Source organism: Panthera onca, chromosome B4 (assembly GCF_046562875.1).
Source record: "Panthera onca isolate mPanOnc1 chromosome B4, mPanOnc1 haplotype 2, whole genome shotgun sequence".
In the NCBI taxonomy this organism is placed as follows: Eukaryota; Metazoa; Chordata; class Mammalia; order Carnivora; family Felidae; genus Panthera; species Panthera onca.
The window spans coordinates 69,475,012-69,491,777 of record NC_138345.1 but is presented as its reverse complement, the minus strand read 5'-3'; the positions used below and the strand labels follow the sequence as shown (position 1 = coordinate 69,491,777).

General features: G+C 36.5%; 1 protein-coding gene across 8 annotated transcripts in view; it reads right to left on the bottom strand.

Moving 5' to 3' along the window:
- Positions 1-16,766, bottom strand: part of PPHLN1 (periphilin 1) — a 138,764-nt gene that overhangs the window by 73,080 nt on the left and 48,918 nt on the right. For all 8 annotated transcript variants that reach the window (XM_060657896.2, XM_060657900.2, XM_060657901.2 and 5 more), the window contains one exon: positions 6,154-6,365. In XM_060657896.2, the coding sequence (XP_060513879.1) occupies positions 6,154-6,365 (212 nt within the window). The remainder of the gene's footprint in view (positions 1-6,153; positions 6,366-16,766) is intronic.

Genomic DNA, 16,766 nt, shown 5'->3' with positions numbered 1-16,766 from the left:
AGGGGTAGCGAAAGCTTATGCCACCTCTGCTTCCCCAAAACAATCATCTCTAAGAGGTTAGAGATGTAACAAGTAAAGGTAGATTAATTATGAATATTTGGAAGTGAACTTCTGAACAGAACTCTCCTTTTAATACATCAGCTAAAACCACATGGGCTTGCTTTAAAAAATATAAATAAAACATTATACTAACTGTACATATTCTGAATGTATGCTGACAAAATGTATTAAGTCCCTAAACAGAGATGTTATAAATGCCTACACATATGGAAACATCATTAATTGATTACTGTTTTTAGAATCTTAATCATTGTGATGCCAGAAAAGCTATACCTGTATTCCTAGGATTCACCCAGGAAACTCATAGCCAAAGCTCTCATGAGTAATCAACAGATTCTCAATCAAGAACAATATATTGTACAATCAAATTCAACAGCACAGTACATTGGATCAAAGTCCAAGATCTTCTAAGAAAATACTAAAATATAGTTCAGGATTTCCTAATATGATACAACACTCATCCGAATAATCCTTCTCCACTTCCTTCCTTCTACCAACTTCTACTCACTCTTCAGACATTACCTAAAATGTCTATTCCTATGGAATGTCTGGTTTGTCCCCCTCACCAGATCATAAACTCAGAGAGCAAAGACTGGATCCCTCTTGCTTGGCAAACCATTTATGTGAAATATATCTTTGATGAATACAAGACTGTATGAGTACTGAACACAAATACAGTCACTTTCAAACCAAAAAATGCTATGATATTCAGCTGCCAAGAGAATGGGTTTGTCCTCCCTATTACCTAAAATATACATGCTCTGATTTCTATTACCATCACCACTCTAAACCTGCACCAAAGAAGCCTTCTTTTTAAATGCAGAATTAAACCTTTAAATTTATTGGAATTTCGGTAATAATCCAAAGAGTCATGTCGACTTCCAAATATATTCACAGCCAAAGGTCTTAAGACATGTCTCTTTTCCCATTACACCTAAGTTTAATAATGGAGTCTACCTTCCAAATACACTCTTCTCAAAATAGTATTTTTAATTCTTGTACATTTTCAGTCATCTTAGAAGATGTACCTGCAAAAAGGATTAAACACTGATGAATGACAGTCTTTAAAATGATATTCTAGGGGCACCTGGCTGGCTCAGTCGGTTAGGTGTCTGACTCTTGATTTCGGCTCAGGTCATGACCTCACGATTTGTGTGTTTGAGCCCTGCATCGGGCTCCGTGCTGATAGTGCTGAGACTGCATGGGATTTTCTCTCTCACTCTCTCTCTGCTCCTCCCCTGCTTGTGTGTGCACATCTCTCTCTCTCAAAATAAATAAATTTTAATTAAAATAAAATAAAAAATACAATACAATACAATAAAATAAATCTTCTATTCTTAGTAACAGCTGCTGATCTCAAGAAAATAAAGGGATACTGGGCCCAAAGTCAGAGCTACAGAAAAAAAGATATATATCCCAACAAAAATAATAAGCTTGCAAATCTTCCACAGTAATGGAATTTTAAAAATTCTACCAAAATGTCAAACAGCTTAATTAATGTATAAGCATCAGTGATAAATCTGAATAATCCATAGGCAAATGTTTAGAACAAATTAACAAAGATGTAGTTTCCATGTATTTAAATAATCATCCGTAGAGCCACAATGGATTTACAAAGCAAAACAAGGTAATTTTTATGTCCCTTTTTGATAGAGGAAATTCATTCTAACTTAAGAGTTTCAAGAAAGCACCTGATAAAGTCTTCCATGAAATCCTCAAGATAAAAGGAAGATAAGAGGATCACAACTAGTTAAAAACAATGCAGAAAAATGGTTGAAGTCCACAGACAGAAGTCTCTAGAGGTTTCTAAATTTGGCTATCTGCCAGTCAACATAATTATTAATGACTAATAAAAAACCCAAAGCATATTTCCTTTGTCGATGAAACTGCTATTTTTATCTGCTGCAAATATACAGAATCACTGAGAGTTTAAGATATCTATAGAAGAAAATAATAAGCTAAAGTTAATTATATGAAATTTAGCATTCCTAGATTTCTTTTAATGTATAAACTACATGAAAAAAAAAAGTACAGGCTGAAGGGCATTTTGTTAAATAGTAATATATGTGAAGATGGCTTAGGTTTCAATTGCCTACAGTCTCAATAAGGGCCAGTAATACAGTCCAGTTGACAAAGTAAAAGTTCACTTCTGGCATCACAACTTAAAAGGAACAGAAAGAAAATTAGGAAAGCAAAGTTCTGAAAACATGTCAAATAAAAGCTGAAGGAACTAAATATACTTGAACCTGTGGGGGGAAAAAAAAAACCAAGAAGATTATGATTGTATTCTTCAGATACATGAAATGTTACAACATAAAAAAAGAAGAAACATTTTTATGGCTCTAAGACAAATAACTAGTATTGCATAGATGTTATAAGACAAGCTTTAATTGTATCATAAAAAATGAACTATACAAAGATGGAAGTACTGGACTGATATAGTAAATTTACCACAGGAAGTATTTTAACAAAGAATGAGGACAGGAAACTGACCTGAGTGATTTCTGGTATCACCTATTAATGTTAAATCATTATCCTCAACAAAAGAGTACGATAGGAAAATAATGAGATTCAATTGAGAAAGAGGAGGAAAAAAGGAAATAAATATCTGAGGGTTGACAAATGGGGAAATATCTGGTTGAATTAATAGGAATAAAAATAATAAACTTCAAGTAAAAATATAGGGGATACATATACAACAATTTTAACTGGAACAGTATCATAATGAACAAAGGGAAAGGCAATGAGGTTAACTAGGACAACCTACACTTAGCATATAAATATGGACAACAAAAAGGAACAAAAAATAATATTATAGTGACAGGTATGAACAGGTAAACCCAATTAAGTTATAGGCAGAAAATTCTTATATATAAAGCACAGAATGAAAATAACATTTTGATTTAGGAGGATAATTACTCTACAAAGCAGTAAAAGGTTTACAGGTTTAACTCAAAAGGCTATAGAAGAAATTTAATCAAATACATATGTAGACATGTATATGTGAGTGTAAGCACAAAATGGGAAATAAGTAGTTAAGATAAAAAAGTAGTGAAAACCACTCTGTGGCTTATAATTAATCATATAAGAGATACACTAAATGCACAGAAGAATCAGGAAGAATTAATCTTTAAATGGTTACCATGGCCAAACTACTAGTGATTATTAAATTAAAATTACTCTGAAAAGTATGAACAAAAAGCAAAAAATTAAAAGTTAAACTTAGCAAAATGAGGGCATTAGGAAAGTAAGAAAATTGTTTTTACCTGTTATTTGTAGAAACATTTAAAATTTTTGCCTAAATTTTAACTTACATTAAAAAACTAAATTAACACATTGTTGTTAATTAACACAATTTAAATGATAATTTAAGGACCCTGTTTCGCAGTCCTTTTTTGAAGAACAGCAAGGTGCCATCACTATCTGTGACATTTAGATTCAAAGCAAGAATTGGTATCAGAAATGTGTAACATAACAGTTACTTTTTCTATTTAATGTTTAAAATAAGACTTCTCCATTAACTTTTTGCAAGATGATTTTATGTAACTATTCTGAAAACTATTTACATGAAAGGAGTATAGAAAAACATTTCAATAGCTCAGTCCAAAGTGTTACAACCCAAGTAACTTGTAAAGAGAGTTTTCCCAGAACAAACATTTTTCTTGATTAAAGAACTTAACTTTTGAAGCTAAATGACTTAATAATATAAACATGAAGGCATACCAAAGTCATATGTTCTATTTCACTCAATTTGCACCGTATTTTAGTTTCCCAGCTTTCTCTGTTATCTATTCATCACTCCAGATAGTAAAACAATTTGACCACAAAGGATGGGGAAAAGTATACGGAGACCCTAAGACAGGAGCATCACATGTGCCTTCCCTACAATTTCATCTCAAGATTTTAAAGTTTCGGCTACTAACTACCAGGCGGAAAGCTGACATAAAATTCCTCCCTAAAAATATGTTTTAGAGGAGAATTGGAAAAAGACAAATTCACTAATAATTAGGTTCACTACAAGCTGTCAAGAATCTTAAGCTTCCATTTTACTCATGTTTTGTTCAAAAGCCTTCATAATCAGTTTCCAAAGATACTTTCCTCCTCTTAATCATTATATTTGTATTTAAGTCAGACACATCAAAAAAAATACATCTTCTCAGAAGGTGTCTGGCTAATATTTACATCTGTGCATATGAGTGTACTTTAGAACTCAGATGTTATTTATCCTCTTGAAAGGGGAGAGGGTGGGAAAGAGGGAAGTAAAACAAAGGAGAAAATACCAAACTGTAGAGCCTGAACTCCACAGAAAAGCTTTCAGTTACCTGGAACTATATGTTTATTTTAAGCAAGTGGGCATATGTAAGTTACAATGTTTGTTATAAATCCTTCAAATGACATTCTTACCTCCTGTATGACCATTCATATACATGTATCCAAAAATATATTTTTTTGGAAGCCCCACTCTACTTAGCTCTGAAATCAGTAAAAAATTGATAAATTTTCATTAAATAAAGGAATCCAGCAACAGCTACAATGGAGACAATCTAATGATTTGAAGTAACCTTCTCTCAGTCCGAACATGTAGGAAGCAAATGCTGTTAAACTAAAACTCTTATACTTTGGAAGAACATTTAATAGGAAGGAAGTTAAAAAGTAAAGAAAAAGAGAGGTGCCTGGGTGGCTCAGTAGGTTGAGCATCCAACTCTTGATTTCAGCTCAGGTCATGATCTCACAGTTTGTGGGTTTGAGCCCATCAGGCTCCATGCTGATAGTAGGGAGCCTGCTTGGGATTCTCTCTCTCTCTCCCTCTCTCTCTACCCCTTCCCTGCTCATTCTCTCTCTCTCAAAAAATAAACAAATGAAACTTAAAAAAAAAGGTAAAGAAAAAGAAATATCCTTGACTTTTCTGGTGTCTGTATCTTGGCTTGTAATTCTCCCCACCTAGAAGATACTTTTACTTGTAGAAATCTCAAATAAAAGATGAGCCCAAATGTCATTTCCTCCATGATGTGTTCTTCTAACCCCCAGAGTGAGAATCTCTCTCACCTTGACCTGCTCATGCCAGGTTAACTCATTTATGACACATCAATTCTTATATCAAAGTTACATTTTAGGGGTGTCTGGGTGGCTCAGTTGGTTATGTTCAACTCTTGATTTCGGCTCAGGTCATGATCTCACAGTTTGTGGGTTTGAGCCCTGCGTTGGCCTCCACACTGACAGTACAGAGCTTCTTGGGATTCTCTTTCTCCCTTTCTCTCTGCCCCACCCCCCACTCATGCACTCTGTCTCTCAAAGAAATAAAAAATTTAAAAAAATATCTTGTCTCTGTTATATTTACATATTGATAAAATTGTTGTTAGTTAAGGGGAAAATACCTAAATATATTCCAGTCCCTGGTGACAGGGATATCCTTCTATCTAACACAGTGCCTTGCATTTAGCAGGCAGGAGGAAGTGTTTGTAAATGAGTTCAATTGTAGGCAGTGGAGTCCAGAAAGATAAAACAGATTATCTAAAAAAGTTGCTTCATTTATTTATTCCAATACATACTGAGCAACTCAGCCAGAATGACATGCTATGATTGCACAGAATGCCATGCATGTCTAGGTACTCCAAATAAAACAAACAAACAAACAAATTGGAGGTTGGAAAAAAAAAAATGAACCTAAGGTAGGATTTAGCTCTAACATCTATAAATAAGGCTACACCTTGTATTTAGGAGAAACCACTGAGATTTTTCATGAAAAATATACTAATCAGATATATAGAGATAGATGTCTTCTACTGACAGAAGACTGAAGAGAATGGACTAACACAGGAACTAGCAGAAAATATAAGAGTGTATAACTTTCCAACATGATTACAAACACATATCTTCTGTGTTGAAGAATGAGAAGTAAAATGTCAATGTGGACAACTTGAAACGGTTCCAAAAAAATCTGTGTGGTATTTATTATACTAACTTTTCTAGAAGTTTCAAAATTTTCAAAATAAAAGGCTAAAAAAATTTCTCTCTTAGCAATACCTATAAGGCAATCTGAATCAATACTTCCTCATTAGTGGAGATTGTAAAAGAAGTCTTAAAAATACATACTTCTATGTTGAGATTGATGGAAAGAGTACGTTTTGCTTCTTTCTGGAGAGTAGCTTCTACTACTGACGCTGGAGCCAGACCTGCTGTGTGGAGAATCCTTTCGACCTACAGGCGATTCTCTGAAAAAAGGAGGGTCTCTTTTATGAGGAGATCGGTCTCTTGCATAATGGGAAGGGTAGAAACTTTTTCTTCTAAAGCCGTCTCTCATGTCCCTTTGGGGAAAGAAAAAGTGAATTATATCCTGTAAGTTATATATACACAATACAAATGGCAAAAGCTCTGATTACAAGCTGCTCTTTACTGTAATCTTGGTTCCCCACTCCCCCCCCTTTTTTTAATCACCACCAAACTTCTAATGTCAGTCCACAAAATGAAATTTTATTGGTGAAATGTGATTTAGAATGCTACATTTCTTCAGTTTGGGGTAGAACCAAGTAGTTAAGGGCAAAAGTTACTTTATTCTAAGCAAACAGAAATTTTAAACTGTGAAAAACACAGTCCTATAGTCTCTACTTCCATTTGCCATTAGCAATATTCCACAGAGCTACCATATTCTCAGTGACATCTAGAGAATGCCAGAGATTTCCCAAGTGAGACATTTAATAGACTATGATCCTCTTCTATAGTCTATACTACTGGTTTTTTAATTGCTATGATTTTGCTTCCCTCGTGCCAGTTGGCAATGTGTACAGACATTTTTGTTGTCACAGCTGGAGAGGAGGGGTTGCCACTTGTGAGTAGGGACCAGAGATGCTCTAAAATCCTACAATGCCCAGGACAGGTCTCGTATGTACATACACACACACACACACACACACACACACAACAACAACAACAACAACAAACTATCTGACCCATAATGTTAGTAATACCAAGGTTGAGAAACCCTGGTATATACCTATTAAGTCCTTGTTCTCTTGAGTTTGCATCCTTAGTGTACAGATTGTTGCTTACCTCTAAACAACAGCTTATAATAACTCACCTCTACTTTTACAAATTGAATTTCCTTATTAAGCAATATAATCAATTCAAAGCAGAAATTAAGTCTGAGTTTTAAAACTTTAGAAAACAAAACCAACTTTAAAATATCAAAGCAAACCAAAATTACTAAAACTATCAAGACCTGGGCCTCTATTTAAAGGAACACCCGGAGTCAAACAGGTTTGAATTGAAGATTTAGCAAGTATACTTCCATATTAAAATTAAGGAACACTGCATTTCAGACAGAAGAATGCTGAGAGATAAGCCACTGGCCTGTAATTTCAAATTCTCAGAAAATAATTTCAGGGGGTGCCTGGGTGGCTCAGTCAGTTAAGTGTCCAACTTTTGATTTCAGCTCAGGTCATGATCTTACGGGTTTTGAGATCAAGCTCCACATCACTGTCAGTGTGGATCCTGCTTGGTATTATCTCTCTCTCCTCTCTCTGCTCTTCCCCCTGCTTGTACACACACACTCTCTCTCACTCTCTCTCTCTCTCTCTCTCTCAAAATAAATAAACATACACTTAAAAAAAAAGAAAATAATTTCAGTATATTGATCAGCAGTCCCTAATATATAAGTTGTCATTGGCAGATTAATACCCAATACATATTGTCCTTACAGGTACAATTGAGTTTCCTGGACCAAAGTAGAAAATAACTAAAACTCATTCATGATAAATGAACTGACAAAATAACTACTGCCAAAATAAAGAATTCAAGAAATTCTAATACATTCAAGTTGAGTTACCAAAACAACAGGAGCCATATCAACATCACTGAGAACCAAGTGACTATATAAGCATTACCCACATCTTAGGAACTATACTAGGTGCTGGGGACCCAATGGTGAACCAAATGCATGCAGTCCCTCCCTCATCATGGAACTCTCAGGCTAGGAGAGGCTGATATTAAACAAATAAACATAGGGGGCAGGGCACCTGTGTGGCTCAGTTGCTAAGCACTGATCTCAGTGTTGTGAGTTCAAGCCCCATGCTGGGTGTGAAGCCTACTTAAAAAAATAAACAAATAGGAGTGACTGGGTGGCTCAGTTGGTTAAGCATCTGACTTCGGCTCAGGCATAATCTCACAGTTCCTGATTTTGAGCCTGGTGTCAGGCTCTGTGCTGACAGCTTAGAGCCTAGAGCCTAATTCGGATTCTGTGTCTCCCTCTCTCTCTGTCTGTCCCCTGTTCACACTCTGTCTTCGCTCTCAAAAAAATAAATAAAAACATTTTTAAAAATTTAAAAATAAATAAATAAAACATGTGAATGCAGTCAAGAGTATAGGCAGGGAGACTAATTAGGAGCTTAGGCAGACAAAAGACAGTGGTAGCTTAGATAAGGTCAGAACAGGGGACTACTTTAACACACACAAGAATGTATCTTTGTAGACTCAGTAGAACATGGTGAATGTCTGACTAATGAGAGTAAGAGATGGGGGTTGCCAAGATGACTCCCAGAATCCTGGCATGATGGATTACTGAAAGGAAAAAAACAGATTTGAGAAACTGGGGTGGGGTAGGAGATCCACATTTAGCCTTGAATATTTTAAGCTTGAGATGCTCATGTAACATCTTAGTAGGCAGTTGCCTACCAATGACATACCAATGTCAAGATTAGAAGAACCTTTTTGCCTATAACTATAAATTTTTCTATAAATAGATTATTATGTAATTTTTTCTATTTAAAGCCTTGGGTAGGACCTAGAATCTAGGACTAGATTAAGGGAACACTTAGGACTAGGAAATTACTACATTGGGAGAGAAATGGGCTATCTGAGAATGAAACAGAATAGCCACAGAAACATGAGGGAAACTGGTAAGTTACTAGGGAAGCCAAGGAAAGCCTACTCCGAGGAGGAGAATAAAGGTTTCCTACACTGAAATTAGAGTTCCTATTGATAACTTATCTAGGGTGTGAAGATACAGGCTCATATGCAGAGGAAAGAGTGCCTACTTTTCTCCAGCAGGAGGCAGGGTAAGGGAGTAGGCAAAAGGCTGAACTACAGTTTCCTAATCCTGACACCAGATGGCGGTAAAATCACAACAGCATAGTTCAGAACCACCAGCGTGGCCTGGGGTGACTGAATATGCTTGGGGTAAGTACATGTTAGATTTTTAATATCTCAGAGCAAAGTCTCACCTCCCCTTCACATCAAGCTCTCATATTTCCCATCATATTTAGCAAAAACCTCACAACAGTCATTATCTACTGTAAGTATCCTCTTTGACAAAGTGATAATGCTAGCCAAGTCCTTTATTCATGTTATTTTGTATGTATATACATTTTTTCATATTTCTATCTCTTTTATCTCTATATCCCAGTATATGTAAAGCACTATGGGGAATTACCCTGGTTCTAAAGAAGCTTAGTATGTTATGGGGGGTGGGGGGGTGGGGAATAAATGTTCCAGAACTGGTATTGTAATTCAGAAGAGAAATGTATATTACATGGAAAACTCATCTGGAGGATCTTTAAGGAAAGATGAACACTGCTGAACAGAAATATAATCAAGCCACAGGTGTAATAGCTATATTTAAAAAGAGAAACAGGTAAAACTAATTTTAGCAATATTTTTATTTAAGCCAGTATATCTAAAATATTATTAACATATATTCAAGATTTTAAAACTTAGTGAAACATTTTACATTCTCTTTTTCATCTTACATCTTGAAAATCCAGTACATATTATATACTCACAGATTAGATTATCTCAGTCAGAACTAGCCATATTGCAACTGGGACATTTGGCTACTGGCTATCATATTAGATAGCACAGATTTAGATGGTAGGGAAAGTATTCCACACTTCAAGAAAAAGCAGAGAAGGATTAAAGGGTATTATTGTGAATAAAAATAGAAGTAATCAGAAAAGCAAAAATGAAAAGCATTGACTACAAAGCAAAGGAACAGAAATTTTAAAGGGTAAAGGAGAGTTAATATAAAGTACTGTACAGACTGGCAGAGATCTCTACATTTAAGACCTCGGAGTCACGTGACCAGTGAATGGGTTGTCCAATAAAACTTTGGAAACCAAAGCAGATTTTAAGAAATCAGTATTTTCATAAATGGCTTTTATGATGTTTAAGTACGTTCTTTCTATCCCAACTGTCTCGAGGGTTTTTATTCACAAAGGATGCTGAATTTTGTCAAATGCTTTTTCTGCATCAATTGACAGGATCATATGCTTCTTATCTTTTATTAATGTGATGTATCACATTGATTGATTTGCAAATATTGAACCAGCCCTGCAGCCTAGGAATGAGTCGCACATGATCATGGTGAATAATTCTTTTCATATGCTTTTGAATTCGATTTGCTAGTATCTTGTTGAGAATTTTTGCATCCATATTCATCAGGAATATTGGCCTGTAGTTCTCTTTTTTTGCTGGGTCTCTGTCTGTTTTCGGAATCAAAGTAATGTTGGCTCACAGAATGAGTCTGGAAGTTTTCCTTCCCTTTCTATTTTTTGAAAAAACTATAGTAAGCTTATGAAGGAAACTGAAGAAGATACAAAGAAATGGAAAAACATTCCCTGCTCATGGATTGGAAGAATAAATATTGTTAAAATGTCAATACTACCCAAAGCAATCTATGCATTCAATGCAATCCCAATCAAAATTGCACCAGCATTCTTCTCAAAGCTAGGACAAGCAATCCTAAAATTTGTATGGAACCACAAAAGACCCCGAATAGCCAAAGTAATATTGAAGAAGAAAACCAAAGCGGGAGGCATCACAATCTCAGACTTTAGCCTCTACTACAAAGCTGTAATCATCAAGACAGCATGGTATTGGCACAAAAACAGACACATAGACCAATGGAATAGAATAGAGACTCCAGAATTGGACCTACAAATGTATGGCCAACTAATCTTTGACAAAGCAGAAAAGAATATCCGATGGAAAAAAGTCTCTTTAACAAATGGTGCTGGGAGAAATGGACAGCAACATGCAGAAGAATGAAACTAGACCACTTTCTTACACCATTCACAAAAATAAAATCAAAATGGATAAGGGACCTGAATGTGAGATAGGAAACCATCAAAGCCCTAGAGGAGAAAGCAGGAAAAACACCTCTCTGACCTCTCAGCCACAGCAATTTCTTACTTGACACATCTCTAAAGGCAAGGGAATTAAAAGCAAAAATGAAATATTGGGACCTCATCAAGATAAAAAGCTTCTGCACTGCAAAGGAAACAATCAACAAAACTAAAAGGCAACAGATGGAATGGGAAAAGATATTTGCAAATGACATCGGATAAAGGGCTAGTATCCAAAATCTATAAAGAGCTCACCAAACTCCACACCCGAAAAACAAATAATCCAGTGAAGAAATGGGCAGAAGACACAAATAGACACTTTTCTAAAGAAGACATCCAGTAGACCAACAGGCACATGAAAAGATGCTCAACGTCGCTCCTCATCAGGGAAATACAAATCAAAATCACACTCAGATACCACCTCACGCCAGAGTGGCTAAAATGAACAAATCAGGGGACTATAGATGCTGGTGAGGATGTGGAGAAATGGGAACCCTCTTGCACTGTTGGTGGGAATGCAAAGTGGTGCTGCTGCTCTGGAAAACACTGTGGAGGTTCCTCAAAAAATTAAAAATAGATCTACCCTATGACCCAGTAACAGCATTACTGGGAATTTATCCAAAGGATACAGAAGTGCTGATGCATAGGGGCACTTATACCCCAATCTTTTTTTGTTTTTTTTGTTTTTTTTGTTTTTTTTAACCTTTATTCATTTCTGAGACAGAGAGAGACAGAGCATGAACGGGGGAGGGTCAGAGAGAGAGGGAGACACAGAATCTGAAACAGGCTCCAGGCTCTGAGCAGTCAGCACAGAGCCCGACACGGGGCTCGAACTCACATACCGCGAGATCGTGACCTGAGCCGAAGTCGGACACTTAACCGACTGAGCCACCCAGGCGCCCCTATACCCCAATGTTTTTAGCAGCACTTTCAACAGTAGCCAAATTACGGAAAGAGCCTAAATGTCCATCGAACTGACAAATGGATAAAGAAGATGTGGTTTATATATACAATGGAATACTACCTGGCAATGAGAAAGAATGAAATCTGGCCATTTGTAGCAACGTGGATGGAACTGGAGAGTGTTATGCTAAGTGAAATAAGTCAGGCAGAGAAAGACAGATACCATATATTTTCATTCATATGTGGATTCTGAGAAACTCAAGAGAGGACCAGGGGGGAGGGGGAGGGGGAAAAATAGTTACAAACAGAGAGGGAGGGAGGCAAACCACAGAGACTCTTAAATACAGAGAACAAACTGAGGGTGGATGGGGGGTGGGGTGGGGAAGAGGAAAAAATGGATGATGGGCATTGAGGAGGGCACCAGTTGGGATGAGCACTGGATGTTGTGTGGAAACCAATTTGACAATAAATTTCATAAGAAAAAAATCAATATAAAAAAAAGAAGAAAAGAAATCAAGATATATATACTAAAGGAGTTAAGCCACTAGTTTTCTTCCAAAAGTTTGGCAGAGGAAGGAAAAGAGAAATAGAACAATATTTTGAAGGAAAGGGATTATTTGATCATATCTTGAGGGTGAAGGAAAAGGTCAATTTACTGTAAGAGAAACTTTTAAACTAAGATGCAAAATATTAATTGATAAAGAGCCAAAAATCAACAGGAGAACATGAGACAAAGGAACAAGGTAAAAGAGAATGGCACTGAAGGAAAAAAGAACATGAAAAGGGTAAAGAGAAAAATGTTCATTTCAAGAAGAGAAAACATGAGAAATCCCTCTTTAGAAGGCATTTACCTGAGTAAAGAATCATAGAAATCATCAATAGAAAGTAAAGAAATCAAGAATGTGAATGGAAACTTGAGGCAGAGTAGAAGAGGGTGGGGTAAGTATGAATTAGAGCAGTGTTCCTGAAAATGCAGGTTCAAAGACCTGGCTCAATATTACCTAGGAAAGTGACAGAAATGCAAATTAAGGGGCATCAAACCACACCTACCGAATCAGAATCTCTGAGGGCATGACCCAGTATATTTGGGCTTTACCAAGGCTCCGCAGCTGATCCCGATGCACATAAATCTCATAAAGACTGAATTACAGAACTTCACTAACATATATAAGCACGTTACTCCTAAGTCGAAAGCAGAAATTCAGAGCTCATGATAAAGGCAGAACAAGTCCCAGTGATGACTGTAGCATCAGACCATACCTGTGGATACCTAAAGATAAGAGTTGAAAAACAAAAGAAAGAACTGCTATTAAAATTATCATCAAATCAGGAAGGAGAGGGACAGAGAAGACTGTGAGCCAGAAATTATAATCATCAAGGAAGAAAAAATGGGGTCCTGGAAACTACCAAAGAGTACAAAGGTGGGAAGAATGTGGAATAAATGGGGACATTCCAAGATGACATTGGAACAGTGGCTTGTCGGAGGTAATAAGAAGTATGCCAGAACTCAACTCATGAATCAAGGAATTAGGAGGCAAGTGGGTTGTGACAGAAGTTAGGTTCTGGTTATAGCAAAGGGATGGAAAGAATGATAGAAAATATATCCACTCTATTTTGAAATGAAAAGACAAAGTCTTTGCCCCAAGCTTATATTCTAATGGAGAAAACAGCCTATAAATATAAAACATTTCTGAGTGACTCATAATATAAAGTGGATGTGAGGCAGGCTCTTTTAGTTAAAATGGTCAGGGAGGACCATTCTGAGAAGGTGATATGTGAGCAGAGATATAATAAAAGAAATGGAACCTCACAAAGAACAAGTTGTGAAAAGATGTGATTTATGTTTATAGTGATCAGACTAACTGCTCTGTAAAAGCATCATATGTTGATGTGAAGGGCATAATGATGAGTCAGAGGGTTTTCTGAGAGTTTACAGAATTATAGAGCACCAAAGTTTCAAATACTAGCCTTACCTACAGGGATTTACAGAAGCATCACCTAGTAGAGAAAAGGGGTTAAGGCATATTAAAGCCTTCGTGAACTAGCCGTCCAAGTACTAAAAGACCCTTCCAAAGTCATTATTATCTTTATGACATTAAGCAAGTTACTTAACTCTTCATGCCTTAATTTCCTCATCTATAAAAGTAGGGATAGTATTACCTAACTCACAGAGTTGTTACAAGGAGTAAATGAGATAACATATGTAAAGTGCTTAGAAAAGAGCCTGATACATAGCACGCAACAGATGTTAGCCATTTCTCTTTTTTTTTTTTTAATGTTTATCTTCAGAGAGAGAGAGAGAGAGAGAGAGAGAGAGAGAGAGAGAGAGAATGCAGTCGGGAGGGGCAATGGGGGGGGGGGGGTGGTAGACAGAGGATCCAAAGCAGGCTCCTACACTGACAGCAATAAGCCTGATGAGGGGATGAGGGGATTGAACTCACGAGCTGTGCGATCTTGACCTGAGCAGAAGTCAGACGCTCAACCAACCGAGCTACCCATGCACCCCAGATGTTAGCTATTTCTGACAGTATTTCCATCAAATCAATAAAGGTTTGCAACAAAAATAGCTAAATGTGCCAGTATAACTGCTTGATAGCTTTATCCTTCAGAAAAGCAAAACTATGGAATCTTCCATATTAGGAGTTTAAAACCTACTCATAATAATAAAACCTCTGGAACAACACTTCAACTTGATTTCCCAAGGAATTTCCTTTACAGAGGATGAATTGTAGATAATTCAATGTCAAGAACTTCAGTTACGGAATTCAGAGAGTACACACAGATGAAGCACATATAAAATAAAAAGTAGGCAAAAAGACCACTCACTAAACTGGGGGGGGGGGGGGGGGGGGCAAGGGGTCAACAAAAATTTGCTGTAAAGAGCCAAAGACTTTGTGGGCTATATGGTCTCCATCCACAACTCTTCAACATTCTACTGTAGCACAACAATAGCCATAAACAATATGTAAACAAACGTGCCTGGCTGTGTTCCAATAAAATTTACCAAAAAAGACAGTTGGTCGGATTTGGCCCATGGGCTGTAGTTTGCTGATCCCTGACCTCAACAATTACATATCTCCTTACTGTTTTCAAACAAAGAATAAAGAGGTTACTTACAGCTTCATATTCCTCACAGAATACAAAGAAATGTATTGGGATTTTTTTTGACCCCAGCCCTTGCTAGTATCTTAAAATTTTGCACTTTAGAAGTTATATTTTGGAAAGCAATTACACCATGATAGAAGAATATGTTTTAGCTGACTTACACCTTCTTTTTTACCAGAGACCTGACTTCATAATAAAAAGCCCTTCTCAAAATATGTTCCAAAAAATACTAACCCACGAGATGTTGGTGTTTTTGATCTCACCACAAAATCCAAAGAGGGGTTCTATGGGTAAATAACTTTGGGAAACACTAAGTTTAATAAAATTAAACATATTTATTTACAGTGGTACTTCTCAGAACATACCGTACAGGCAGATACAGATTCAAAAGTTAGTTCTTCTGCTTATACATGGCCTTTTGCCCTTAATTTACTTAAACCTCTCTGAGCTTCATTTTCCTTACTTCTCTGAACACAGCAACTTTGCAATGAATGGTATCTATTATTATAGTTTTAGGTTTTCGTCGTTCTGTTGCAGTGATCTCATTTTTAACCTTCCCCAAACACATGGATCCTCAAGTTTTAAAACATTTTACCTTAACTCTGAGACAATTTAGGGAGAAGAACGATTGATTCCCTTCTTGTAACACATATCATGATAAATTCAGGCTGGTTAAAAAGCTAAATGTTTGCAAGAAAGGGACAGAAGAGAAAGACCTCTCATGAGAAAAAATACTAATTATAAGTCTATAGGAAACAAATCATTCTGTATCAAAATAGCAGGTTTTAAATTACATGCTAAAAAGGGCTCTAAAGCTGGGGCACCTGGGTGGTTCAGTTGGTTAAGCATCCGACTTTGGCTCAGGTCATGATTTCAAGGTTCATGGGTTCAAGCCCTGTGTCGGGCTCTGTGCTGACAGCTCAGAGCCTGGAACCTGCTTCTGATTCTGTATCTCCCTCTCTCATCCCCTCCCCAACTTGTGCTCTCTCTCAAAAAAATAAACATTTATTTATTTATTTATAATTAATGTTTATTTTTTGAGACAGAGAGACAGAGCATGAACGGGGGAGGGTCAGAGAGAGGAGACACAGAATCCGAAGGAGGCTCCAGGCTCTGAACTGTCAGCACAGAGCCCAACAAGGGGCTCAAACTCATGGACCATGAGATCATGATCTGAGCCGAAGTTGGATGCTTAACCCACTGAGCCACCCAGGTGCCCCATCAAAAAAAAAAAAAAAAAAAAAAAATTTTTTTTTAAAATGTTCAAAAGGGGGCTCTAAAGTTAAAAATTACGATTAGATTTAAAGCAAATTTCCAATGAAGAGGGAAAATCCCAACACCAATGGCAAAGTCTTAAATATTAATGTTTCAGAATTTAATGCATGCCAACAAAACCACTCAATAAGATGGACATACCAATAAAAATGGTGAAGGATATGAAGACAATTCAATGGAAAACAAACAAAACCAGGTATCACATCACTAAGTAAGTATTTAAGATAACCTGTTAAGTTTTCCTAATCAAACAGGCAGATGATCCCATCCAGCAGTGAAAATAAGGGTAAACAGACACATAAGCTTCCT